The 26,659-nt window shown below is 46.2% G+C and overlaps 2 protein-coding genes across 6 annotated transcripts; both read right to left on the bottom strand.

The window, feature by feature from the left end:
* Positions 1-1,081: 1,081 nt before the first annotated feature.
* On the bottom strand, positions 1,082-7,282 carry LOC123145900 (ubiquitin carboxyl-terminal hydrolase 23). Its single transcript, XM_044565410.1, has 12 exons — positions 6,956-7,282; positions 6,083-6,200; positions 5,084-5,194; positions 4,784-4,956; positions 4,356-4,682; positions 4,125-4,250; positions 3,260-3,973; positions 3,004-3,168; positions 2,799-2,894; positions 1,793-2,669; positions 1,577-1,670; positions 1,082-1,493 (listed from the first exon to the last, which is right to left on the bottom strand). Exons 1-12 carry the CDS (start codon positions 7,178-7,180, stop codon positions 1,331-1,333), a joined length of 3,189 nt encoding a protein of 1,062 aa, XP_044421345.1. The 5' UTR covers positions 7,181-7,282; the 3' UTR covers positions 1,082-1,330.
* Positions 7,283-12,341: 5,059 nt separating this feature from the next.
* Positions 12,342-23,019, bottom strand: LOC123145901 (BAG-associated GRAM protein 1). 5 transcript variants are annotated; one of them, XM_044565411.1, is made up of 18 exons: positions 22,719-23,019; positions 22,534-22,569; positions 22,332-22,429; positions 21,898-21,973; positions 21,564-21,692; positions 21,436-21,482; positions 21,129-21,252; positions 20,822-20,938; positions 20,368-20,397; positions 20,189-20,288; positions 14,727-14,833; positions 14,345-14,485; positions 14,164-14,268; positions 13,946-14,092; positions 13,733-13,786; positions 13,284-13,347; positions 13,084-13,145; positions 12,342-12,707 (listed from the first exon to the last, which is right to left on the bottom strand). In XM_044565411.1, the coding sequence occupies exons 1-18, from the start codon at positions 22,902-22,904 to the stop codon at positions 12,567-12,569; spliced, it is 1,764 nt and encodes a 587-aa protein (XP_044421346.1). In that variant the 5' UTR covers positions 22,905-23,019; the 3' UTR covers positions 12,342-12,566. The 5 variants fall into 5 exon arrangements, with proteins under 5 accessions (XP_044421346.1, XP_044421347.1, XP_044421348.1 ...); XM_044565412.1 differs by having other exon boundaries at positions 22,332-22,423; XM_044565413.1 differs by having other exon boundaries at positions 22,274-22,429; positions 22,719-22,971.
* Positions 23,020-26,659: the final 3,640 nt, after the last annotated feature.

The raw sequence follows: 26,659 nt of genomic DNA, 5'->3' as shown, positions 1-26,659 counted from the left end.
ACATGCCCATGTTACTACCTCTATAGTGGGGAGTAACATATGTGTGGTAACATGCAACACTTCATTTATTATGCTATAGACTCATCTTGCCTTGATATGTGTGATGTTATTCATACTAGTAGTAACTAGCTATGTTACTACATGCCTCTCTTTCTTCATTTATTGCTTGCCACATCATCTATTTTATCTAGATATGTGTGATGTTACTACCTATGTTACTCCCACTGTCGGTAGTCTTACTCTTACAATATTTCATATTTTAAGTTTCATATAGGAGAAGAGAGATTCGGATGCATTAAGCAAGTAGGCTTGAGGAGAAAGGTTACATGAAAATCAAGTTGTTCTGCGAAATCTATAGCCGGTTAGCACAACTACTTACTAATCTGTACCAGGTTCATGATTCTGTTCTGTACCTAATGATAATAGGGTGACTTGTAATGTCGGATGGTTCCCAGGCTTGCTGCTGGTTGATCAACCTAGAGAAGTTGTTATCTCTAGGCGCTCCTCTCTGCTCTACGGTCAGTCTGGTTAATAAAATCCTACCTGGAGACCCGGCTTGTGGGATTCCTATGTGGGCGGGGCTAGCCCGCTCTGTGTCATCCCGATCATGCATTGTTTTATCTTTGCTTTTAAGTGGCTGTAAGGTTTGGTTCTAATAGCTGTAATAGGCATTGGTTTCTGTTAATGTAAGGCGGAGAGGGAGCTCTAATATAAAAGGTTGTTCCATTTCTGTTGTTATTAAGAGCAAAATGTTGAGGTAGCTGTGTGTTTACAAGGGACTAACGGGTGATTAGGATTTGATTGGCTGAGATTTCATTAAGTGAGGTGGACCCAACAGTGAAATTCTTTGGGGGGAGGGGGTGCAATTAGAGAAGGGCACACAATGTTCACTATGAAAGTCATGTGTGTAGTATTATCGCATCATTAGCAAAGATTATTGCTGGTATATCAATTATTCAGCGGCAGTACCTTCAAAATTGTCAAAAAATAGTCCTTGTGTTTTCACGTGACGTGCCAAAACAAACCATGCAATACATGACGTTTTGCTTAAGACGAAACAATGGATACGGAAAACAGGACGTACAATATGTAACATTCCACTATTTGTTGCTCGGTCTGATCACTGATCACTCGAAAACGGACAATTATGCTTCGAATATCTGTTAAGGCTCTTACATAACACACCAAGGATGGGGAAGAACACTAGAGGAAAACAGAGAGCAACTACTGTAACGTACACCGAGGAGGGAAGCAAAACAAGAATAAATGAAAAACGATCACTGCAAAACTGGGTGATAGATACAACAACATCGTCTGCTGCTTCGATTTGTCATATCCTGCGAGGCTGGTTTCCCCATCTGGCCTGGTCGGATCTCAGTCTCTTCCTTGGTCGTGCTCTGACATCGGCCGCCTCTTGGAACGGGTTCGGTCCATTTGACTCCTCCCGTGGCTTCCTCACCTTCTTCCTTTTCCCACGGTCATATTCCTCGTCCCTGGGAACAAACATGAGATGAGTGATACCCTAAAGTAAAGAACCTGGCATCACAAAGAAATTAACCGTTGTTTGCAAACTTACCATTCATCTAGCACATAACCAATACTCTCGGTCCTTCTCGGATATTGAAACTCTGACTTTCTGCGTGACATGTCAATGTCATCCCACAGTGGAACTGCGAAACGAAATCAACGAGGCTGTAAATATTTAATGCTGATGGCAGCGAACAAAAATGAGAAACACATTTCTGCGAGGTTGCGCATATGCTAGCAACGGAGGAGAGTTATATGTGCTTACCGGTAATTTCACTCAAACCCCTCGTGAGCAGATCAAAATGCGAGGGGACTCTCTCGTTTGCATCTGCGCTGTTTCTTGAATCAGTCTGGTCCGGAACAGAGCTTACGCATGCACCTGGTAGCTCGGCACTAGCAAGTGTTGCATCCTTGTCGTCTTTCTTGTCCACCGGAAGGTCAGCAGCACTGCTGGAGCGCTCAATGAGATGTGGTTTCTTCGTGGATATCTCAATACCATTATCAGAACTTGCAGAGGCGCGGGAACGTTTGCGCCTTCTATGGGATTTACATGATATGTCCTTGGTAAAAACAGTTTCTGATGTTGATGTCTGCTGATCATCGGCAGTGATTCCATTGTCAATGGACTGCCTTTTAGCTCTTTTGTGTTTCCTTTTCTTGTGCAGTTTTAGTGCAGCAAGTAAAGGTTGCTTGGACACAAAAAGCAAGTGCACAGTTGAATAATCCGTATGCTTCTTGGACTTCAAATCCTTCATTGTACGGAAATTACCATGGCATGGATCCTTGTCCAACACTTGTGCAGGGTCTTCAGGACAGATCGCCTGGGCAGAAGCTTCAGGGCAGATCACCTGTGCAGGAACTTCAGGGCAGATCGCCTGCGCAGACACTTCAGGGCAGATCGCCTGTGCAGGGTCTTCAGGGCAGATCGCCTGTGCAGAAACTTCAGGGCACATCGCCTGTGCAGAAACTTCAGGGCAGACCGACTGTCCACAAACTTCAGGGCAGACCGACCGTGCACAAACTTCAGGGCAGATCGCCTGTGCAGAAACTTCAGGGCAGATCGCCTGTGCGGAAACTTCAGAATAGACGTGTGTCTCAGAGTGAGCCTGCCCAGCTACCAGATCATTGTTCTGCATAGAAGCCTGCATTTGGAAAATCAAGTTACATCCAAATAGAGCCAAGGCACGCTATGGCCAGTGTTATATTAACGGGCCATGATCTGCATCACTATTATGTAATCCAAACGGAGAGGGGGGGGGGGGGGGGGGTACCTGCTCCTGTGCATTTGCAATACAGTCGGCGTCCTTCACAGAAAGCTCCTCCACCGTAGCCTGGCCAACCTCTGCTGTGTTAGTCTGGACTGAAGTCTGCAGAAACAATGTTTCACAAATTAAATCTACATGCATAAGTATGATTGTTACTTCTTTTCATGCATGCAGGGGGGGTGAGGGAATGGACATGTGATTGATTGGATACCTGCTCCACTGCATTTGTTATAGCACCTGTGCTCTCCGCAGAAAGCTCCTCCATAGCTATTTCATCAGGTTGCTTCCCAGACTCTGCTGACTCTTTAGCTTCATTACAGCAGGTTAAATCTTCTCTACTGGACATTGTTCCATTAGAAACAGAAAGCATCATATGCTGCCATGTTGGGAACAGAAAGCAATAGTGTTAACACTTGAGTATAAAATTATAGTAATGCAAAGACCAATGGCAAGCATCATATGATTACCTTGGTTTTCTTTATTTCTGCACTTTCCGCTGGCTTACTTGTATTGAGAGTTTGTTCACCACATGGATCTGTTCGAGGTTCAGAAGCCTGGTGATTTTCTTCCAACATCCCATCACCGCCATTGCATATGGGCAAGGCAGCAATACTGCCTTTACCTGAATCAGTAAATGCACCATCGGACTCAGGTTGCTGCTCTTGCAATGGCTTCTCATACGCCTTCGGGTCACAGCTTGAATTATGAGGAACAATAACATCAGGCTGTGCCGATGAAACTATCTCCCTTTCACTATCTGAAGTTGTCTTGGTTGTGTTGATGGACAAGGTAGCAGCAGCTGTCTGTACTGAAACCATACCATTGTTTTGGACACCATTGTTTTGGACAGCTGCGGCTTCAATAACTCCAGTACTGCTAGAATATTTTGAACACTGGCCGTGTGAGCTGCTGCCAAAAATGCTAGGACGACCATCATCTGGGTTCTGCTTCTGCGACTTAACATCTCCATTGGTAAATGAGGGAACATTCAATTTTGCTTCCATTAAACCGTTTCGAATTGTGCCATTCATATTAGCGGTCTTCTCAGAAATAGCATTCTTAACTAACGAACCAGCAGCACCATTATTTTTTAACATCACTGAGCTCCTCACCCTGTCACGCACATAGAATAACATATAGGCTTTCTGCCTCAATACATCTGCCTCACGAACTTGGCAAACCTGGAAGTATCCACAAATAATGAACATCAGAAGAATAAAGACAGTACAAGACATGGTAAATGCAGGTATACAAAGACAGTACGAAAAGCTTGCACCAAAGTTTGGCAGAAGTTTACATGAGTGCAAATTCATTGCAAAACTAAAATTCTACCTCGTTATCATCAAGATTGTGCCAAATCCCACTAGAAGTCCGAACAAAGCAATAATAGTGACCTGATTGTGTATTCCAGCCAGCATGAACCAACACACCATAAAGACTGTATCTGAAATCCATGCCCTTCAGATACGAACATAACCACAGTAAGTTGTAAGGAGAGGTTCACTAGAGACAAATACAAAACTAGAATCGGAAGATTAATACTTTCGTCAACTAGTTACTCACTTCTGAATTACTAACAAATGGCTTCAAGTTCAAAGTTGACTGAAAATCCACTTTTTTGTTGATCTTTTGACCAGGGTTAAAAGGACTAAAACGCTTCAGATGAATTGTCAATACATCAGGAGCCTTATCAATTGTAAATCTTTTCTTGGCCACAACTTTTTTCTTGCAGCTCTGGCAGTTGTACTGCTTCTCCCCGCCATCTAAAGCCTGTTCTTCAGTAAAATTTTGAAGTGCTTTCACCAACGTAGCAGCATTAGCAATTTCCAGACTGAGATCCAGGAAAGGATCGAATTTGCTGGAACAGTGGGAGCAACTTGCACATCTCACCTGTAATGGCCATAAATATAGCCACGCAGTGATGAAATCAGGAATACATTTGCCATCGATATTACTCATATAATGGTAATTGACCAATTAACAGAACTTACCTGACTTCTTAAGCGGCCACCAAATATTCTGTGAACTAGACTGTTCTCATAAGCACTCTGAGACTGACTTGGTATACCCGAAGGTAAACAGCATTTGTGCATGGACTCAAGTAAGTTAACCATTAGCTCATGTGCATCTTCCTGCCTATAGTAACGAAAACTACGAGAAATGCCTGTCTAGCAGTTAAAGATAGCATAATTCAATGATGAATTTGGAAAATAGATAGTTATCGTGTTTCAATATTTAAATTCAAAAGAAAAATATACTGTCAAGTTAAGCTATAGCACATGAAAGGATACATTTTAAGTTCTTCACAAACTGCACCGGTGTCAATATCTTCCCAGTTGACTGTAGGGCACATCTAACATGGTTCTGGAGAGCACACAGTGCACAGAATCCAGCTGCTCGGCCTTAACAAATAATAATTAAATCAGTATTGGTACTGTCAGAAAAGCAGCAACTGCCAATGAAAGAATATTTTTTCCATACTTCTTTGATAAATGATAACAGATGCTCTGCTACTACAGAACTGGTGATGAGATATAGTACCACATATAATTACTCCCTCCGTCACCAAATAGATGGTGTATAAATCAGTCAAAATGTCAACTATTTATAAGTTTGACCAAATATATAGAAGAAAATATCAACAAACTGCAATATTGAATAACTACATTATGAAAATATAGCTCATGGTGGATATTGATATTGAGTTGGTATTGTTCATCTTCATATTTTTACACATATAACTGGTCAAACTTGAAAGCATTGACTTTTTGACTCAGTTTATACTTCATCTATTTGGGGCAGGAGGGAGTAAATGAAATTGGAATATTCTGCCAAAGAGATTAAACTAATATTCTTTTCGATCAAATGAAATGTCTCAAGAAGCAATAATTGCCGTGCAACCGCAACATACTAACAGGCAGTGGTATATGAAGCAATGTACACCTAAAGATCGCACCAGGGGGCTGAAAACTGCTGCCCCAATCATGTTGCAGACAAACCATTTTACTGGAAAATGCATCATCCGCAACCAGCAACAAAATGCTGCTTCGCTGCTTAGAACACTGTCTCAAAAAGCAATAATTGGGATGCAACTGCAAGGCGCTGACAAGCAGTTGTGTACATCAACCAATGCGCTTTTTTGGTCGTAGACTAAACATTTTACTAGAAAATGTGTGAGTGTTCAAATACAGCAATAAAGGCTGTTTCACTGGCTGGGACTTACACGGTCAACACCATCATACTACCCCATGCGGGGAATTGATATGTTTGGTTGTCAAGTGGCAACTTACATGACGACGACGTGTGCTTGCCGCTCTGCAAGTAAGCCACGAAGGGCTCCGTGTACGTCAGGCATTGCAGGACCGAGTTGAGGTAGCACGTATTGCCGAGATTCCGCAAGCCAGCCCCCTGCGTTACACACAAGAGGGCGCCTCAGTGAATTGAATTCAGTTAACACACAAGAGGGCGCCTCGGTGAATTCAGTTAACAAACAAGAGGGCGCCTCAGTGAATTCAGTTAACTTGTATGACAAGTATAGCATCATGTTTCAGACTTTCAGGCGCATCGGCAAATTCCCTAGGTAAAAGTCAGATACCAAGGCACCTCAGTGGATTCACTTCACTGGTATTACCGTATAACATCATGTTTCAGTCGCATCGGTCAGACACCAGGGCACCTCAGCGAATTCACTTCGCTGGTATTATTTTGCAGCCTCATGTTTCAGGCGCACCGGCATAACCCTCAGGTAAAATCACGCCAGGCACCTCAGTGAATTCACTTCGTTGGTATCATCGTGCAGCCTCATGTTTTTTAGGTGCATCCGCAAGTTCCCGAGATAAAAATCAAATGGTGATGATAACACAACTAGCCAAATTCCGAAGAAAACAGAGTGGGTTCAACAATTTTTCATCAGAACCGACCCCAAAAACAGAGCCATCATTTCCAACCCCAAAATCCCGTCAGTGAACCCCCAGAAAAACACTCGCCAAAGTGCAGAACTGCGAAATTCAGCCCACCACGAGCGAACATCAGGAATTCGTGCGAGTACTAAAAACCCAACAGACTGCGGTTCCAGTGCCGCACCGCACTTGACCAATTTGAAAACTCCCAAATCCAAACAAAAAAAAATCCCGAAAAAAATCTGCGGGCATGCGCGCACTCACGATTCTGCGCAGGTAGACCCTGGCGGCGGCGAGCTCCCGATCGAGCCCGCCCGCGCCCGCGCCCGCCTCCCCCTTCTTCTCCCTTGCCGCCGCCGCCACGGCCAAGCGCCTGTCGGGGTTCGGGTACGGCCTCTGCATCGGGGCCCCTCCGGCCGCCCCCGGCCCCGCCGACGCGTGGAACTGGATCCTCCGGTGCGCGGCCGCCGCCGCCGCCGCCTCGCCCATTCGTCTAGGGTTCCGCGCAGCGGGCCAGCTGGGCGGATCGGAGGGGCCGATTAGCCTGCTTGATTGCGGGTCAATTCGCTCGGGGTTTAAAACGTGCGGCCCCGATCGATCGGCTTGGGGGCGGGTCTGGTGCGAGCCACGGGGGTGGGGTTTGTAACCGACGTAGCCCTTGGCTGGTGGACGGCTGGGATTGGTCCGCTGGGGGTGGCGCGCGCATCCGGAGCGTCGGTTAGCCGGGCCCATGGTTGCAGAGGAGACGGCGCGGCGGGCGGGCGGTCGGGTCCGGTCGGCGGAAGCGACGAGGCCGAGCTGATGATGATTGAGCCGAAAGTTCGGAACGAGCTGGCGCTGCTGGCTGGGGTTCGGGTGCGTGTCCGTTCGGTGGAGGCAGAGGCTGGCGTGGACGCGTGGTGGTTGCGTGCCGTCCGGTATTTTATTCCGGTGGGTGCACTCCGCGGGAGGACGGGCGGGGCCTGGTGGCCGTCGTCGTGGAGCCGCCGGCGAGGTTATCCGACGACGCGGTGCGCGAGCTCCTTGGCGATCGGAGCCGGTGAGTTGGATCGCCCGTGGTGAACCCATGTGCTGCACCCCCAACCAAGGTCTGGATGTGTTTTATCGGAGGGGAAATGGTTTGCCTCGTGCTTGGCAGTAGCAGTAACAGAGGAATGAGAGTTTAATGCCTGGTTTTTATATATTAGCAAAAGGAAGGTGGAAGCCAGCTTACGGGAGAAGCCAGAGAGGTAGGGTTTTACGCGAGAAGTTGCAACCTGTGATTGGATGGTCAGAGAGACAGTAGTATTCTAGCCCACTAGGGTTTAAGTCCTGTTGCTCGCATTATTTTTGGATTTATTTCAGAATTTCCGGCGATGCGCTTTCAGCGAGAGATGTTTCCGTCGACAACGAGGCGCCTACGGTGACTTCCTAAATCTTAAGATTGAATGCCGGCTCAGTCTTTCAGAGGTGCTCATAGAGACAGGGTGTGCGTGTGTATGTTCATAGGGATAAGTGTATGCGCGTATGTATGAGCGCTTGCGTCTGTACTTTGTTCAAAGAAAAAAGAGAACCAGACGATGCCCCGCATGTTACCATGAAATTGGACGTATATAGTTTCTAAATATTGCGTAGAATATTGTTCTAGCTCTTACGATTTGTTAGCTATGTGAGGAATTTCTGTGTAAGCGAAGCAAAATCTTGGCATGAAAATTGTGCATGTCACAGTTAAATGCAATGTGATTTAAAACGCATTTATAATGCACTAATGCATTTTTAGGTAAATAGCTGCCTTATTATTACTTTGTCTATGGCTCCATCAGCCACAAATAGCATCACAGATACAAGAAGGAAAAATATTAAACCAGGTCTTGCATAAATTAAACTTAAAAGGCAACACTTCCTAGCTAGTATATGAGCAACTTTGTTGGCTTCTCGTCGTGTCCAGATCACTCGAAACTCGCCGACGCCAACCATCATTTTCTTTATCTCATGGATGACAGGTCCAAACCTGGACCGGTCAAGTTGTTCCAAGAAGCGAGCACGAGCGACTCCTTGGTTATCTGTTTCAAGCACATCCCTTGTGATGCCAAGTTCAGCCGCCATTTGCACTCCCCTTCGGCAAGCTAGTAGCTTCACATGCTCGGCACAATAGATGTTGTTAAAAGCATGACATGCAGCAGCCTTGCATGTGTTTCTATGGTCTCGCGGAACCACTCCAGCCCCGCCTCCCGACCCATCTTTCTTCAGCGATCCATCGACATTTATTTAGTCCAACTCTTCTCAAGTGGCACCCATCGGGCATCCTCTTGCACAGCCTCGGCAGTCCCCTTTGGTGCATGGACATCGAGCCACTCGCCCAGGAGTCTGAAGACACACCCAACCAGCTCCTCTGTGTTGTCGAAGGTCCCATTTTTTGTGTAAATTGTTTATTGAGGATTATTCGTTGTTAGCACTTGTGCAATTTATTGAATTGCAGGTTTATGTAGTGGTCATGTGTTCTTGGAAAACCTATTCCATTTACTAAAATACTAGCAAGGAGAAGCGTGACACCATGTCGTGCCCGCACTTAAGCCCCTCGTTGCTCGATGTGTAACTTAATATGTTGTTGCTCATGTCTACTACCAATAGTCTATTGTGTTTTTGTGCAATTTTCTGGTGAGCAGCCTGGCAGGTATATGTTGCGTGTATGAACAGAGAAACACAACAGAGTGGACACCGGATTATGAGAATACATTGCGTAGCTAGATGACATACATGAGCGAATAAAGAGGATAATTCAATGAAGCTATCGTTTAGTTGTCTTGGGATACTAACACACCGTCGAAAACTCACTAATAAAGAGTGGAAATGCATTGAGAACAAAAGAAGCTTAGTTGTTGGAAACGTAAACTAATGTCATATGGCGGCCAGTTGATCCTTGTGAATTTGTTGCTCACGAGACTTCCTATGTTCATGTTATCTTTTTGTGTGGTTCTGATAGGTGTGTGAAAAAGACTTTATTTTTACTGCTCTGAATTTTTCTAGAAGAGGATGAACATAAGACTAAATATCGGCTGGCGAGGTGGGATATATTATGTCGGCCTAAAGGCCAACGGGGACTCGGCATTGAAAACCCCGAGTTAAAAACATATGCCTCCTTAGCAAGTATATTCATTCCAAGACTTTGTCCCAAGTCACGTCGCAAATGTATGACTCACCCTTGGAAGGGCTTGATGCGGACTAATATGGCACTCTTTAATAAAGGTGCCTTTAAGGTGGAAGATGATTGTACCACGCGTTTTTTGGAGGATACTTGGATAGAAGATGCGCCCATGGCCTACAATACATGTTTCTCTATAATACGATGCAACAAAAAGAGGTGTTCGTCGACACAATATTAAGGATTGTTCCATTGAATATCTAGTTGAGGCGAGCTCTGATTGGAGATAAATTACGAGCTTGGCTACATCTTGTATCTAGGTTGATGGTGGTCAACTTAACTGATGGGCCATATTCTTTCTATTGGCGTTTGACATCGTCCGGAGTTTCTCACTTACATATATGTACTCAGACCATATTAACACAAGGCCTGTATTTCGTTCGAACATATATGGAAAACAAGAGTCACTTAAGATTAAACTTTCTATGTGGTTTGTTCACAGAGGGTTACTCTCTTTTTTTTTCTGCGGGGACAGAGGGTTACTCTCACAAAGGATAATTTGGGAAAGCGAAGATGATGAGGATAATAATTAATTAAACTATCCATCAAGTTTGTATATACGCCCCTCCCCTCCCGCGCGGCGACCGGGAGGGCAAACCCTAGCGCCGCTAGGCCAGCTCCCCCTTCCCCTGCCCTCTCCTCGCCGCCGCCGGGCAAAGCCCGGTCGGCGTCGGCGGCGGCGGGTCATCTCCTCCCCATGCGCAGTGTTGGCAGGCGCGGGCGTCTGCATCGGGCGATGGCAGCGCGCTGGGGCGGAGCGTGTTGGCGCGGTGGCGGGCGGTGCGGGGGTGAGCGGCACGGCCTGCTGCTCCCGCTGGCGCCTGGCCAAGGCGTGGAGGCTGCGTGGGGCCGCCGGGCTGGCTCGGTCTGGCTCGGCCAAATCTGGCCGCCTGGGCTACGCGGGCACCGTCGGGGCTGCCGTCGGCGGGTGATCCGGTGCTGGTACACTGGGGCGGCGGCCCCAGGATGAGGCGGATTCGCTCTCTTCTCCCCGGAGCGGAGGCGCGTCGAGGTGGCTGGTCGGGACTTGCGGCGGAGGTGCTGCGGCGTCCCGGCAGAGGCGCTGATGTCCCTGGCCGTGAGGGCGGCGGGGATGTGGCGGGTGGAGGCAGGTGCTGGTCTCCCTCGACCAGGGGCTGCGGTGGACGCACCTACTAGCTAGGCGGCGTGGTGGTCTGCGGACGATGGCGCGGCGACATTCAGTTCCCCTTTCCACGGTGATGGCCCAAGGTGGCAGCTTTGCCCCCCCACTTCCAGTTTTGCTGTGCTCCGGAGATGATGGGCGTGGCCAAGGAGAAATCCAGCGCGGCAACGGCTGCGGGCAACGGCGACGCTCGTGGGCGCCGTCTCCTCCCTGGAGGCGTTGTCATGGCCATGACCATCCGCTCTACTGACACCGGAGGAAACTCTAGGCTCGGTTCACCGGGCCAGGCAGCGGCGGCGTATCGGCGCCGTCCCCTTCTTGGAGGCGTTGCCTAGGTGCTTGGGGTGCCGTCCGGGACGCGGCTGGTGGGTTGCCTCGCTCGCCTCGGCGGTGTGGCTTGGGGTGCAGGGCTGTCATGTGCGGGATGTTGCTGTGGACATGAGCATCCGGGGCGCTATGTACTCCATCATCGACGCCTCATCGGCGACGTCTTCTTCGAGTCAGGCTAGCTCCCGCTGTCCACTGGCCGATCTTCCAGGCACCATCGGTGGAGAGTGCGTTGATCTAGTTTGGTTAGGTGGTTTGTCGTGCTGTGAGGTGTTTGATGCCGGGGGAAGCGGCTTGTGTGCTCTGTGTCCGTACTTTTCGCCATTGTTTGGCTTGAGTTTGGGCAAGGGTGTTAGTTGCCGATGTTGTCACGGTAATTGTGGGTGTTAACCTCTCGGGGTGGCACATTGCCGAAAGGCGTTGTATCAGCCGTCTTGGCTCTTCTTCTATGAATATATGATACGCATGCTTGTGCGTATTCGAGAAAAAGAAGAAGAAGATGGCAAGGCGGTAGACGATGTTGTTTTTGTGATCAGAATGAAACAATTCATCATTTGTTTATTTCCTGTTTGTTTCACACGTGTTTATTTCTCGTCTGTTTCACACTTTGCTATGATGTACGATTCATGTGACTTTTAACCTGCTTCCACCTACTAGTATAAGCAAATTTATTTGGAAACTGGTTGGAAGTTAAGCCACATATCCATGACGGAGTTTGTGCTTCGCTTTGAGCTTTACGAAATTGCTGGAATGACTGTGTTTTGCCAGAGTGAAAATACAAACTGTTTTGCAAGTCATTTCAAGGCTACAACATGGATCCATACATGGCCCTTACTACATTCGGCGGGACATGAGCTTATAGCTACTGGGTGCAACCGGTGAGAGATGATCGCACGGGTTACTTACAACCGGTTTGAATGATGGTTCAATAGTAGGCATGTGTGTAGGCATATATTCCTATTTTCGCTGGTTGTGGCTTCTTTCTTTTTATACAGATGTTTGTGTACTAAACCTTGATATTCACCGTTTAATAACTATCTTGTATGTGTCACAATGCAAGAGGCCATACATAAGACTATATAGGATTTCCTAAAGAATTTTTACCTTTAAGGCAGCCAATCATATCAAATTTGGACTAGTTACAGTTACAGGTCCACCGGGTATCATCATAAAACACCATCGTGCGACGGTGCCTGTCATCAGAAGAGAGCATACTCAGCTAGTTACTGATCACCAGGTATGTCATCTGCGTCTGGCGCCGTGCTGCCTTGTTGGGCAGTACCATCGTCTTCTTGGTTAGGGGAGCTAACTTTTAGCATATATGACTCCGCAAACCCTAACATTTCTCCAACTTCCTTCTTTAACTGCAAGATTTCAAAACATAATTACCACAACCTTAAAAGTTAAATGGATTAATTACCACATGCAGAGACTAAAGACAAAGAATACTCAGGTAATATTTGCATCTTGATATGCAAGTCTATAGCATCCAAACAACCAGAGATATCTGTATTTCTAATGTCCAAATTAATCTGATCATATCCAGATTGCAGCTTATCTGGAACCGGGAGTTAGTGCCTTGATTATTTTGATCGCTTAAATGTGTGAAATTGATTGCACGTAATTTCACTATCGATCGTAAAATCTCACTAGCATATTACTAAGTTTGTGGACAAGTTGGATTAAATTCACATTCACAGATCATCATCAAACAGAGGCCAACAGTAGATAAATTCATACCTCGTCCACAGCACCGCTCTTTATCTTAGACTGCATTATGCACCATTTCTTGAAATGTGCACCTGAAAGGACAGAGTGCCCACCGCGTCCATCAAATTACAAATTTCCATTTGCAGTTTTGCACTGAGAACAGACATCATAAGATAAAAGGAAATAAGAGAACACAAGCTACACATGGAGATCAGAAGAAAAACACCAACCAGCACTAATGTCAACACTGCACGAACTAGAATCGATGGTTTTCACAGACCATCTACAGTGTATCTGAAAAGTGGAACATCAGTTAACTATATTACCAAATCATAGTTGAACACAGTTGTATTTCTAACAGGGCAACCTAAAAATAAGCATTTGTAACACTATAAAATAAAAGAATTTTGGAATCAGAATGGAAGTAGCTTGCTCAAAATTGGAACAGCATTGTACTACCTCCGTTCCTAAATATTTGTCTTTCTAGAGATTTTAACAAGTGACTACATACGGAGCAAAACGAGTGAATCTACGCTCTAAAATATGTCTACATGCATTCGTTTGTGGTAGTCCATTTGAAATCTCTAAAAAGACAAATATTTAGGAACGCAGGGAGTAGATTGCAATAAAATGGATATGTAAATGTATCTTTCACGGAAACCAACTCGGCTAGAAGTACCTCAAAATAGGAACCAAACGGAACATCATGTACTTGTTGTACAGTCTCGAATACCTAAAAGATAGAAAATGATAAATCAGATTTATTTATGATCTGTAGTAGTAGTATATACTGTAATACTGTATATAACATAATGTAACATATCTGTAATACTATGACTCAAGAAATGTTAGCCGTCGTAATGGGATGTTCAGTTCTGCATTAAAAACATACCAGATCGGTTTTGTTAGCTGAAAGAACCGCATGCTGCCACTCTGTTATTGCTGAATATGGAGGGCACATCGGGCTGTGGCACATGGATCTACACTTAAGTTCTCTCACCTGACCATCATACTCGTCAGCAAGATGCCACTGGCCCAGCTGCATACAGAAATATTTCTAGTCAGCAATAATTCATGACTCAGAGACCTGGCACCGTGCTGGATACTTACGTTGATATCTTTATCCTGACGAGCTGTCCGATATTCTGTTGTGTAAGTTGAGTCATCATTTATAAGATTATTGAAAAACTGGTCTGCGGTACACGGAAATGCTCCCTGAGATGAGACGAGATTGAAGATCAGTTTTACTATCGATTGCAGAATCATGGAAGATACGGTTAGTTATCATTACATCAAATACAGAGACTAGAACATCTTCTTTGACAAACGGTTGTAGTAGCCCTGTTAAATCAGCACATTCTTCTGGAACATCTACCTCCATGCTATTGTTTCTTGAGCCACTGAGTGCACGTAATGCAGATCGAGCATGTTCCTATAATCCAAAGTCCAAACGTATTAAAAGCCATTATCGATTTTGATAAGCAAATTATGGAGAACGCAATCATGTAAATCAGTGCCAATCACAAACAGCAAAGCATGCAGAAAGCTTTGCTTCAAAACTACTAGTAGTGCACTAACAGTAAGACTGCAGATATGCAACAGCAACGTGCATCCTATATTAAAATTCTTAATTAAAATATATGTGGAGAAAAGGCTGCTCGAGATGTCACTACCTGTTTCTCAGCCTCTATCATGGTATGGAAGTTCTTCACAGCTTGTTCCAATGCTCTAACTGTGCGGTTTCTGTTCCAAAACGATGCAAATATATATCTAACTCTTCCTGCAAAAATAATATAAAAAGGTGACATAAAGCAATTGACATATATCTAAGCAGTCCTTTTGCCAGCCTCTAGAAAATGTGTGAATATTGTAGTATAAAATTTGGTCAACAATGCCCTTTTAGTCTGTTTTCTAGCATGAATGCATGATCACTAGCTTCCTCCGCACTTCTTAAGCTTGCAACCAATTTCACATCAAATAAACCTGTATCTCAAGTAATGGTGGAATGCAACCTACACTCACGGAACGGAAATCTACACCAAGTCATCGACTAATAAGCAGTAAAACCAAACATCTCAACATGGTTCCTTTTGGGCTTTTCTGTGCTGTGACCCCAGCGAGCTGGATGTATCGGGTGTTTGCTTTATCTATAAAGCGGGGGAAACCCTTTATCGGATATTGCAGTCCTTCAGATCTCTCTTAACGGACTCCTCCCGTGTCAAGTTTGGTCTACCCCGACCTCTCTTGATATTATCAGCACGCTTTATCCATCCGCCATGCATTGACGCATCTGGAGACCTTAGTTCTATATGCCCTAACCATCTTAGACAATCTTGGACAAGCTTCTCGTCGATCGGTGCTACCCAACTCTCTCACATATATCATCATTCCGGATCCGATCCTTTCTTGTGTGGCCACATATCCATCTCAACATGCGCATCTCTATTCCACCTAAGGGTTGGACATGTCACCTCTTAGTTGGCCAATATCCCGCGCCATACAACATCGCAAGTCGGATCGCCGTCCTATAGAACATGTCTTTTAGCTTTTGTTGCGCTCTCTTGTCATAGGACGCCAGAATTGGCGCCACTTCATCCATCCGGCTTTGATTTCATGACTCGTATCTTCATTTATATCACTATCCTTTTGCAGCATTGACCCCAAATATCGGAAGGTGCCCTTCTGAGGTACTTCATGTGCATTAAGGCTAACCTCCTCCTCCTTGTGCCTAGTAGTACTAAAATCGCATCTGATGTACTCAGTTTTAGTTCTACTAAACCTAAAACCCTTTCGATTCCAGAGTCTATCTGCACAGCTCTAACTTTGTATTAACCCCCACGGGGCTACCATTGACTAGCACCACATCATACGCAAAGAGCATACACCATGGTATATCTTCTTAGATATCCCTTGTGACCTCATCCATCACCAAAGCAAAGAGATAAGGGCTCAAAGTTGACCCTTGATACAGTCCTATTTTAATTGGAAAGTCATCGGTGTCGCCATCACTTGTTCAGAACTTGTCACAACATTATCTTACATGTCTTTGATGAGGGTAATGTATTTTGTTGGGACTTTGTGTTTCTCCAAGGTCCACCACATGATATTCCACGGTATCTTATCGTAGGCCTTCTCAATGAACACCGTATGCACTTCCTTCTTTTGTTCTCTGTATCTCTCCATGAGTTGTCATGCCAACAAAATCGCTTCCATGGTTGACCTGTTGGAAATATGCCCTAGAGGCAATAATAAAATAGTTATTATTATATTTCCTTGTTCATGATAATTGTCTATTGTTCATGCTATAATTGTATTAACTGGAAACCGTAATACATGTGTGAATACATAGACCACAACATGTCCCTAGTAAGCCTCTAATTGACTAGCTCGTTGATCAATAGATGGTTATGGTTTCCTGACCATGGACATTGGATGTCATTGATAACGAGATCACATCATTAGGAGAATGATGTGATGGACAAGACCCAATCCTAAGCATAGCACAAGATCATGTAGTTCATTTGCTAAGAGCTTTTCTAATGTCAAGTATCATTTCCTTAGACCATGAGATTGTGCAACTCCCGGATACCGTAGGAATGCTTTGGGTGTACCAAACGTCACAACGTAACTGGGTGGCTATAAAGGTGCACTACAGGTATCTCCGAAAGTGTCTGTTGGGTTGGCACGAATCGAGACTGGGATTTGTCACTCCGTATGACGGAGAGGTATCTCTGGGCCCACTCGGTAATGCATCATCATAATGAGCTCAATGTGACTAAGGAGTTAGCCACGGGATCATGCGTTACGGAACGAGTAAATAGACTTGCCGGTAACGAGATTGAACGAGGTATTGGGATACCGATGATCGAATCTCGGGCAAGTAACATACCGATAGACAAAGGGAATTGTATACGGGATTGATTGAATCCTCGACATCGTGGTTCATCCGATGAGATCATCGTGGAACATGTGGGAGCCAACATGGGTATCCAGATCCCGCTGTTGGTTATTGACCGGAGAGTCGTCTCGGTCATGTCTGCATGTCTCCCGAACCTGTAGGGTCTACACACTTAAGGTTCGGTGACGCTAGGGTTGTAGAGATATTAGTATGCGGTAACCCAAAAGTTGTTCGGAGTCCCGGATGAGATCCCGGACATCACGAGGAGTTCCGGAATGGTCCAGAGGTAAAGATTTGTATATAGGAAGTCTAGTTTCGGCCACTGGGAAAGTTTCGGGGGTCACCGGTATTGTACCGGGACCACCGGAAGGGTCCCGGGGGTCCACCGGGTGGGGCCACCTGTCCCGGAGGGCCCCATGTGCTGAAGTGGGAAGGGAACCAGCCCCTAGTGGGCTGGTGCGCCCCCCATGGGCCTCCCCCTGCGCCTAGGGTTGGAAACCCTGGGGGTGGGGGGCGCCCCACCTGACTTGGGGGGCAAGTTTCCCCCCATGGCCGCCGCCCCCCCCCCCCCCTTGGAGATTGGATCTCCTAGGGCCGCCGCCCCCCAGGGTCCCTATATAAAGAGGGGGGAGGGAGGGCAGCCGCACCCAAGCCCCCGGCGCCTCCCTCTTCCCCCGTAACACCTCTCCCTCTCGCTGAGCTTGGCGAAGCCCTGCCGAGATCCCCGCTGCTTCCACCACCACGCCGTCGTGCTGCTGGATCTCCATCAACCTCTCCTTCCCCCTTGCTGGATCAAGAAGGAGGAGACGTCTCTCCCAACCGTACGTGTGTTGAACGCGGAGGTGCCGTCCGTTCGGCGCTAGGATCATCGGTGATTTGGATCACGACGAGTACGACTCCATCAACCCCGTTCTCTTGAACGCTTCCGCTTAGCGATCTTCAAGGGTATGAAGATGCACTCCCTCTCTCTCGTTGCTAGCATCTCCTAGATTGATCTTGGTGACACGTAGGAAAATTTTGAATTATTGCTACGTTCCCCAACATGACCTACCAGTCATGAAGCCAAACTGATTTTTTACCACGCTTGTCATTCTTCTTAAGCGGTGCTCAATGACTCTCTCCCATAGCTCTATCAACTTAATTCAACGGTAATTAGTAACTTTGAACATCCCCCTTGTTCTTGAAGATTGGTACTAATATACATCGCTTCCATTCTTCGGGCATCTTGTTTGACCGAAAAATGTGGTTGAAAAGCTAAATTAGCCATACTATCACTATGTCTCCAAGGCCTCTCCACACCTCAATGGTGATACAATAAGGGGCCATTGCCTTGCCTCTTTTCATCCTTCTTAAAGCCTACTAACCTCAGACTCTGGATCCGCCGCACAAAAATGTCTGTTGGTATCATCAAAGGAGTCGTCCAACCCAATGGTAGAGCTCTCATTCTCTCCATTGAACACTTTGTAAAAAGTACTCTCGCCATCTATGCTTGATCTCCTCGTCCTTCACCAGAAGCCAATCTGCTCCGTCCTTGATGCATTTGACATGGTTGACATCCCTCGTCTTCCTCTCCTGGATCTTAGCCATCTTATAAATGTCCCTTTCGCCATCCTTTGAGTTTAAACGTTGGTGGAGGTCCTCATATGCCCGACCCCTTGGTTCACTCACAGCTCGCTTTGCGATCTTCTTTGCCACCTTGTAGTTTTGTATGTTGTCTGCACTCCTATCAAGATGCACTCCTATCAAGATGCAGGCGTCTGAAACCGTCCTTCTTCTCCTTAATAGCCTTCAGGACATCATCATTTCACCACCAAGTATCTTTAGCCTCACCTCTACTTCCCTTGGTCACCCCAAACTCCTTTGAAGCCACCTTCCGAATGTAGGTCACCATCTTCATCCACATATTGTTTGCATTGCCTCCGTCCTCCCAAGAGCCCTCCTTAATAACCATCTCCTTGAAAACCTGGGCTGCCTCCCCCTTGAGCTTCCACCACTTCGTTCTAGTGACTTTGGCGCGCTTATCCCGCTGGACACGAATCCGGAAGCGAAAGTCAGCCACCACAAGCTTACGTTGAGGGACAACACTCTCTTAGGTATCACCTTACAATCTAAGCAAACACGCATGTCTTCTCTTATAGAGAGGACACAATCAATCTGGCTATAGTGTTGACCACTACAGAAAGTCGCTAGATGGGATTCTTTCTCAAGAGGGTGTTAGCTACGATCATGTCGTGGGCTTGCTAAAGCAAAGCCTAAGACATCCTCTCTCCTTCTTGATTCATGATGACATAGCCAAAGCCCGCATGCACCCCTTCAAAATTTGTGTTAGATGTACCCACGTGGCCCTTGAGGTCTCCTCCTACGAAGAGCTTCTCGCCAATAGGTACACTCATAACCAAGTCCTCCGAGCCTTCCCATAACTCCCTTTTGGTGCTCTCATTGTGGCCTACTTGTGGGTAGACATGATGATAACATTGAGAACTAAGTCCCCAACGACCAACTTGACTAGGATAATCCGGTCCCCTTACCTCTTGACGTCTACAACTCCATACATGAGGCTCTTGTTGATCAAGATGCCTCCTCCATTTATGTTTGTAGTTGTCCCCGTGTACCACAGCTTGAAGCCAATGTCCTCCACCTCGTCAGCCTATGTCCCTTCCATTTGGTCTCTTGGACGCATAGGGTATCAACACGTCTCCTCACTGCTGCATCAACTAACTCCCGTAACTTACCCGTTAGGGACCCTACCTTCCAGCTACCTAAGCGAATCCTACTTGGCTTGGCTAGCTTCCTTACCCTTCGAACTCGTCGAGTCAAATGCAAAGACCTTTGCTCATTTTTCACTACACCCGGGCGTTGAGGTAGCGCACCATTTAGGATGCGGCGACCCGATCCTTGCTCACTTATTACCGTATCCATATCAAGATACGGCGCACCACCGTGGGGGCGAAGGCCCGGCACTTGCCCATTTAACACCGCACCCGGGGTCCGATATGGCATGTCGGTAAGTGGGTAATTCCCCAACGAGGTTCTTCTTGGTTTTATCTCCATAAAAGTGGCTGAGTTTTGATGTTGGGTCGCCAAGCCTATCACAACCCTCCTCCTTTATCCAGGCTTGGGACCGGCCATGCTAAGACTTGACAACTAAGTATTATAAAATCAATGAAAGGGATTTAAGTTTGCAGTATCCAAAAAAGGTTGTTATGCCTACGCAAGATTGCGAGTTTTATATCATACCATCTGGGCATGCTAAGGACGGAACTCCATGTCCTCCAGCACCCGTTCGAAGAAATATCGTAATTGCAGGATTAATAACTGCAAGTTGGCTTTTTGTTATCTACATGTAAAAAAAGGACAGAAGTGATCAGTAACACTTTTAGCAAGGAAATGATGTAGGAGAGTAAGGCAAGGTTCACCTCATCAATATCTCTCAAAGGGAGCACAACCTTCATATATAAGAAAAACATGTTTTCAGTCTCACAATGTATCAAAACCAATGTAAGAAATTGGATATATTTCTAAGACAAGCTTTCTAGCTAGCTTTAACAATGTAAAATTTTCCACAGCACATAGGATACAAAAGTTATCCAACCCAATCAACATGGCATCGAAATACATAGAGAAAAAATGCTCTTGTTGACCAGGATTGGTAGCTTTAGTGATTCATGTGATCTTCAAAATAACACTAAATGTGTTAATATCGTGTGATCATCAAAGTGCCTCTTTGAAGTTTAGACGCACAATGAAATCAATAGAGCACTAAAAATGAATATTTTCTGACAAACACGAAAAAAAATTAGGCGAACATAACGAACCAAGTAAATCCACCAATCAAAGTGTGCAATTGAAAAATATTGTATGTGAGCCAACCTTAATCTGCTTAGAGAAGATGTTGGAATAGAAGCAAATGTGCCATAAAGACACATAAATGCGGCCGTGATATAGAAATGACCTCTCAAGTGCACATGAATAGCTGTGTTCAACAACCTGGATGATAAACAAAGCAATGAAACAATAACTATTGCAAGTTGGTAATAGACCTATCCATGAATTTATTTAATTAGAATTCCCTCCGTACCATAATATAAGAGGTTTTTGCAGTTCAATTTGAACTGCAAAAACTTCTTATCTTATGGTACAGATGTAGTAGTAGTAGCAGTAGCCAGTAGGTACTTGCCTCATCTGGAGGTAGCCCAAAAATTGTCTGTAAATGACCTGGCTTTTGGTGAACGACAGTAGGGCCTTCTTTGTCTAAGGACATCCTTTTACGAGCATCAGCCTCAGCAGAGTTGTTTAGATCCCTATAAAACACAAAAAATGATATGTCAGAAAATTCTTATCAGCCTCAGCAAGTGACATTTTGACAGTAAATAAAAAGTGGAGCAAGTGACTGCAACATGCCAAGCTGTTAAAAAATGCAAAAGAATTCACATCTAACATAATTACAAAAATCAGAGCAAATTAATAGTAGATGAGATATTTACCTGGAGGAACTCTCATTAACCCTGATTGCCTTGATATGGAGACAAACCTAACAATACAGGAAAACTGATAAGATAACTGAAAAACAAATGATTCTGAGAAACCAAGTTGTTTTGTAGAAACCAATTACCCGGCCTGATGAGCCGTCAAGTGTATGCCAAACTGGTCCACTCTGCTCCTCGGACTCGACTGAAACAGTAACAGAACCAAGTGTTGTGCTCCTCCATACTATGTCCCAATCATATATTTCCACCTTTATCTACAATAGTGCACAGAATAAATGCATGAGTGCACCTTTGATGAAGTACTGATGGAAAAGACTTGTTATGATTGATATGACTGTTCTTAAGGAGGGTCATGCTGACTTGTATTAACAGGCTAACAGCTATGAACTGACGCTGCGTGTTTTAGGAGAAATTCAAAATTAGGTACGGAGTAGAAGAGGAAGTGGTGGTAATAATAACCTTTACAGGAAGGCAGTCAACAGCAAAATTGAATTCCTCTCCCCACATTGGGTTTCTTGAGCCAGGAACCATGGAGCTGTAATTAAGGTACGTATAAGACAGTCAGAGATACTAGAATAAAGGGGGAAAGTAGACTACTGGTACTACAAAACCGGCTGCTTTCCTCCCTAATTCTATCAAGCAGAATAATATTATTTTGCATCGGAAGGATTTTTACATTTGTATAACTGTTTCTATCGACCCCTGCCATAGTCGTTTTCCCCACAGAAATATTTCCAGGTTGTAATGTGGATCAGTTACATCAGACCTTCTCAAGCCCCCAATCATGTAGTATATGACCGTGTGGTGCTCATATTCAGAGGAGAAATGCACCCACCTGAAACGCTTGTCTTGGCCGCAGGTGATGCTCATATTCAGAGGAGAAATGCACCCACCTGAAACGCTTGTCTTGGCCGCAGGTGATGAGTGCATAGGGGTCGGAAGTCCCGTTCAAGTTGGCCGCGATCAGATCCTTGGCGGCGAGCAGCTGCAGCTGGACAGTCAGAAAGACACGCGGCCACCCAAGTCAGCAAGCCACACGACGAACCAGAGAGCCGTCAGAGTGGCTGATGAACAACAACGGCGAGCCACACTCACGTTGACCGCGTACGCCGACGGCGCTCCCTCGTGGCACTGAGCGGCAATTCCGGCGCGCAAAGCAGAGCAGAGCAGGCGAATGCCAAAACAAAAACGGTCGCGACGTTAGAACATGCGGCCCGCTCGTCGCCGCGCCCAAATTTCTGTTCTGGAGGCACTCAAGAGGCAGCAGTTGCTTTGCTTACCTTGTCGACGAGCTGGAGGCCGTCGGCGGCCGCGGGCGCGCGGCGCGGGCGGAGGAGCGCGTAGAGCGCGACGGGGACGAGGACGAGGGCGAGGGCCGTCGCGGCGGCGCAGGTGAACTCGATCTTCCAGGCCCAGCGTGTCGGGACATGGAGCCCGAGCGCCGCCGGCGCAGCCTGCGGCGTCATGTGGGGGTTGGGCTCTCTTTCTCGGAGATGGGGAGGGGCGAGCACGCGATGCCCATGAGAGATTGAGAGTTGAGAGGGACGGGAAGGAAAGCGGAGGATGGTGGTTATGACTGGGAGGGAGACTGGGAGTGGACAGTGGAGGCGACGGCCGACGGGGCGGGGAAGGCCGGAGCTGTCGGGGTCGCGTGGCCCACCAGTCGGCTGGTGCTGCTCGGTGACGCTGGTCGGCCCTGGTTTTGTCTTCTTGCGTCGACGTGAAGCGCCCATTGAGGGTGCGTTTCCTTCGGGGGCCACGCGTCCATTATTTTCGTTGTCCCACCCGAAAATAACATGCATCTATCTATTTGTGCATGAGGAACCTGCATGCACGGGTCTCGATGGTTTTGCGTGATATGATGTGTTGATGTTGCAAGTTGTCAGTTTTCTCTGAACCGGTGCGGCTCTGATTGGCCGGGCGTCATGAAAATTCTGTGTTGGAATTGACGTGGTTTGGCTAGCACTGCGGCAGTGATATTACTTATGGATGTCCAGAAGCAGTGGGGGCCATATGTGTTCTTCCTGTCTGAGACACATCTGAACAAAGTGAAAGTAGAAAGGGTTTGAAAGAAAATAAGCATGGAACATATGGAGGTAGTTGATAGGGTTGGAGCGAGTGGTGGACTAGTCCTTTTCTAGAGAGACCCGGTGCAAATCCTAATGAAGAATAAATCTAAAAGCTTTATTGATGTTGTTATTGGAGGCCCGGGTGATGAAACATGGAGGTTCTCGGAGTTCTATGGTGAGCCGAGATGGGAGGGCAAACATCTATCATGAGGATATATACGAGGGTTGTACCAAGAGGAGTGCCTCCCGTGCGTGATAGGAGGTGACTTCAACGAGAATTTCTACTCATATGAAAAGGAAGGTGGTGCACCACGACCAATAAGTATGATGCAAAATTTTAGGGATGCTCTGGTGGCATGCGAGTTGGAGGACATGGGATACATCGGCGATCAATCCACTTGGCATAGGCGAAGGTTGCGAGAACGATTAGATAGAGTGGTTTGTAATGGGCAATTCCATGGTTTGTTTCCCTTTCTTGATACAGAGGGTGATGTGGTGGGCGACCAGTTTCGTACAAGGATTAAACAGTTTGAAGCACGCTGGTTAAAAAAAGAGGAGGTAACACAGATAGTGCCAGAAGCATGGGAAAGGAGAGGACCGATCCCCGAGCTTCTTTGGTGGATCGGACAGCGGCTATGCATGCCAAGATGCACGTTTGGGATCGTGAGATCCTTAAGGCACTCCATAAACGCCTAAAGGAGCTTAATGACGAGTTGGAAAGTTTGCGGTTGGGCCCTCTCACTGACGAGTCAGCGGACCGGCAGTGTGCTTCGCTTATTGAAATTGAAGAAAATTTGGAGAAGGAGGAGATATATTGGGTCAAGCGGAGGCGCGCAAACGGACCGAGTCATGTACATGTTTTTTCCGGGTTTGGACAGGATTTGTAAAGGTTCTTTGTTTTATTTCCCTTTTACTGAGTTTTCTCTAGCGTTTTTACTGATTTACTTTTTTTCCTTTTTTTGTTTATTTTTTGTCATTATATTTATTTACTTAATATTTTTTTAAACAATTTATGCTTTTTTAATTTGATAAATTAAAAAAATATGAATTAGTTGCATGTCCGTCAATAGATATGCAAGCGCAATACTGCCCTCAAGTGCAACTACACGCCCTCAACATGCCTGCAAATAAGGGGTGGTCGAGTGGAGGTCTTGGAGAAGTGAGGTTGATGGGAGGGAGGGGGGGGTATTAGTTGCATGTTTGCCACCAAATATGTGGGGGTTATGAATGTGGCATTTGGATGGGCAGTTGTATATCTATCACTAGATACTCAACTGTAAGTGTTGGCTGCGACTGCAACTGCACACTTTCAACACGATTGCAACGGGGGGGGGGGGGGGGGGGGGGGGAGCGACATTGTCGTGCGGGGGAGGGGAGCATGCGCAACATGGTTGCAACTACGTGTGGAGGAGTGCCGATATTGCGGTGTGGTATGCCACGGTATATATTTTCTTTCAAAGAGCATGCAGAAAAGGAAAAGTTAGTTTCCTCTTTTTGTCGGGCCATTTTTTGCGTCACCAGGGACTATGCTTTTGCGTGTGTTAGTTGTTGTATGGTGTTGGGGAACGGATAGGATAGGCTATGCTAGTATAAATAAATAAAAATACTGTGTTCGTCCCAGGAACTCCTACAAGTCACCGATGGTGAAGCCATAAATTACCTCTCTACACGAAAGACTGTCGATATCGTGCACTGATGCTGATGTAGTCACACCACTCCTCTTGATCCCACATACAACTCCCCACGGATCCCATGAACGATTCATCCGCCGCATGTGCAATGCCTGTAAGGTATCGACGACTTGAACATCATGTGTTGGGGTGCTAGCTCCAAAGGTGCGGTATAAATTAAACTTTTGAGTTGAGACTGTATAATTATAGAGTTAAACTACCAACATACCTTGATACTTAAGACGCGGGGTTCTCTAGCAGCCTTACTGGGTATGCCGCAACCGTTCGTAGCCTCGGTGGTGGGGAAATTCTCAAGCGAAGGCTACATCCCACAATGCCCACCATGCAACCATTGCCCTAGCGTCTGGAGCGGTGGCTAGCAACGATCGATCGAAGTGCTAGAAGTCAAAAAGGATGACAAATGGACCACGCGTTGGCTAGAGGAGGCTGGAGCCTGCTGGCCTGAAGTAGGCCCAGAACTGAAGCGCTCTCGAATTGAGGCCCCTGTGCGGCCGCACACCCCATGCACGATCTTGGTGTTCTACAAGCTCCCTCCCTCCTCGTATTTTCCTCTTCAGGGCGGTGATCTCAGACCGTGGCCGTCGTCGTCTTCTGGTTTACATCGACGACTTTCCGACCGCTGCTTTCATAAGCTAAAATTGGGTTTCAACAAGTTTACATCACTAGGACTAAGGCTCAAAGGCGGCAACGAGCTTTGCTCACGCGCGATGCCGATGGATGCAGGGGTAAGAAATCTTCAACGCGACACCCCCACAAACTTGGGTGTATTTTGCAGTTTCTGCAAGGCTCTTTTGCTAATGATCCATGATACTTCCTCCGTTTTTTTTAAGTTTGCATATAAGATTTGGTCAAAGTCAAACTTTATTAACTTTGACTAAGTTTGTAGAAAAAAAAATCAAAATTCACAATATGAAATCAATATTGGTAGATGCGTCATGAAATTAGTTTTCATACCATATAGTTTTAGTATTGTAGATGTTGATATTTTTTTTACAAAGTTGGTCAAACTTGACAAAGTTTGACTTTGACAAAATCTTATATGCAGACTAAAAAAACGGATTGAGTACAATACTTGGGAGTATGCAGCATTTGGCCTTTCCAGAAAGAAAAGGAGAGGCCTGAACTCCCTTGCAGACACTTGACGTGCTCCCGACCCCTTCGGGCGCAGCACAAGCTTGTGGAGTCGGGCACCTTTTTAAACAAGACAGAGCGCATGAGCCAGCTTTGGATAACCGGTTAACCACCATCATAATCAACCAACCAACTACTGCTACAATGCCAAGCTACCGCCCACATGCTTCCAAAAAGGAATCTGTAAGCGTTTCCTTTCCCAGCTTATACTACTATTACTACTCTGACTGCTTCGTTTTAACGTCGTCGTTAATAACGTCTCGCGCCACCCCACCTCCTGACGGCCCGGACCGCTGAAGCGCGCGCAAGCGTACACGCACGCACGCACGC

This window comes from Triticum aestivum, chromosome 6D, assembly GCF_018294505.1.
Source record: "Triticum aestivum cultivar Chinese Spring chromosome 6D, IWGSC CS RefSeq v2.1, whole genome shotgun sequence".
NCBI classification, from domain to species: domain Eukaryota; kingdom Viridiplantae; phylum Streptophyta; class Magnoliopsida; order Poales; family Poaceae; genus Triticum; species Triticum aestivum.
The sequence above is the reverse complement of the archived record's forward strand: the minus strand, read 5'-3'. Positions and strand labels throughout refer to the sequence as shown.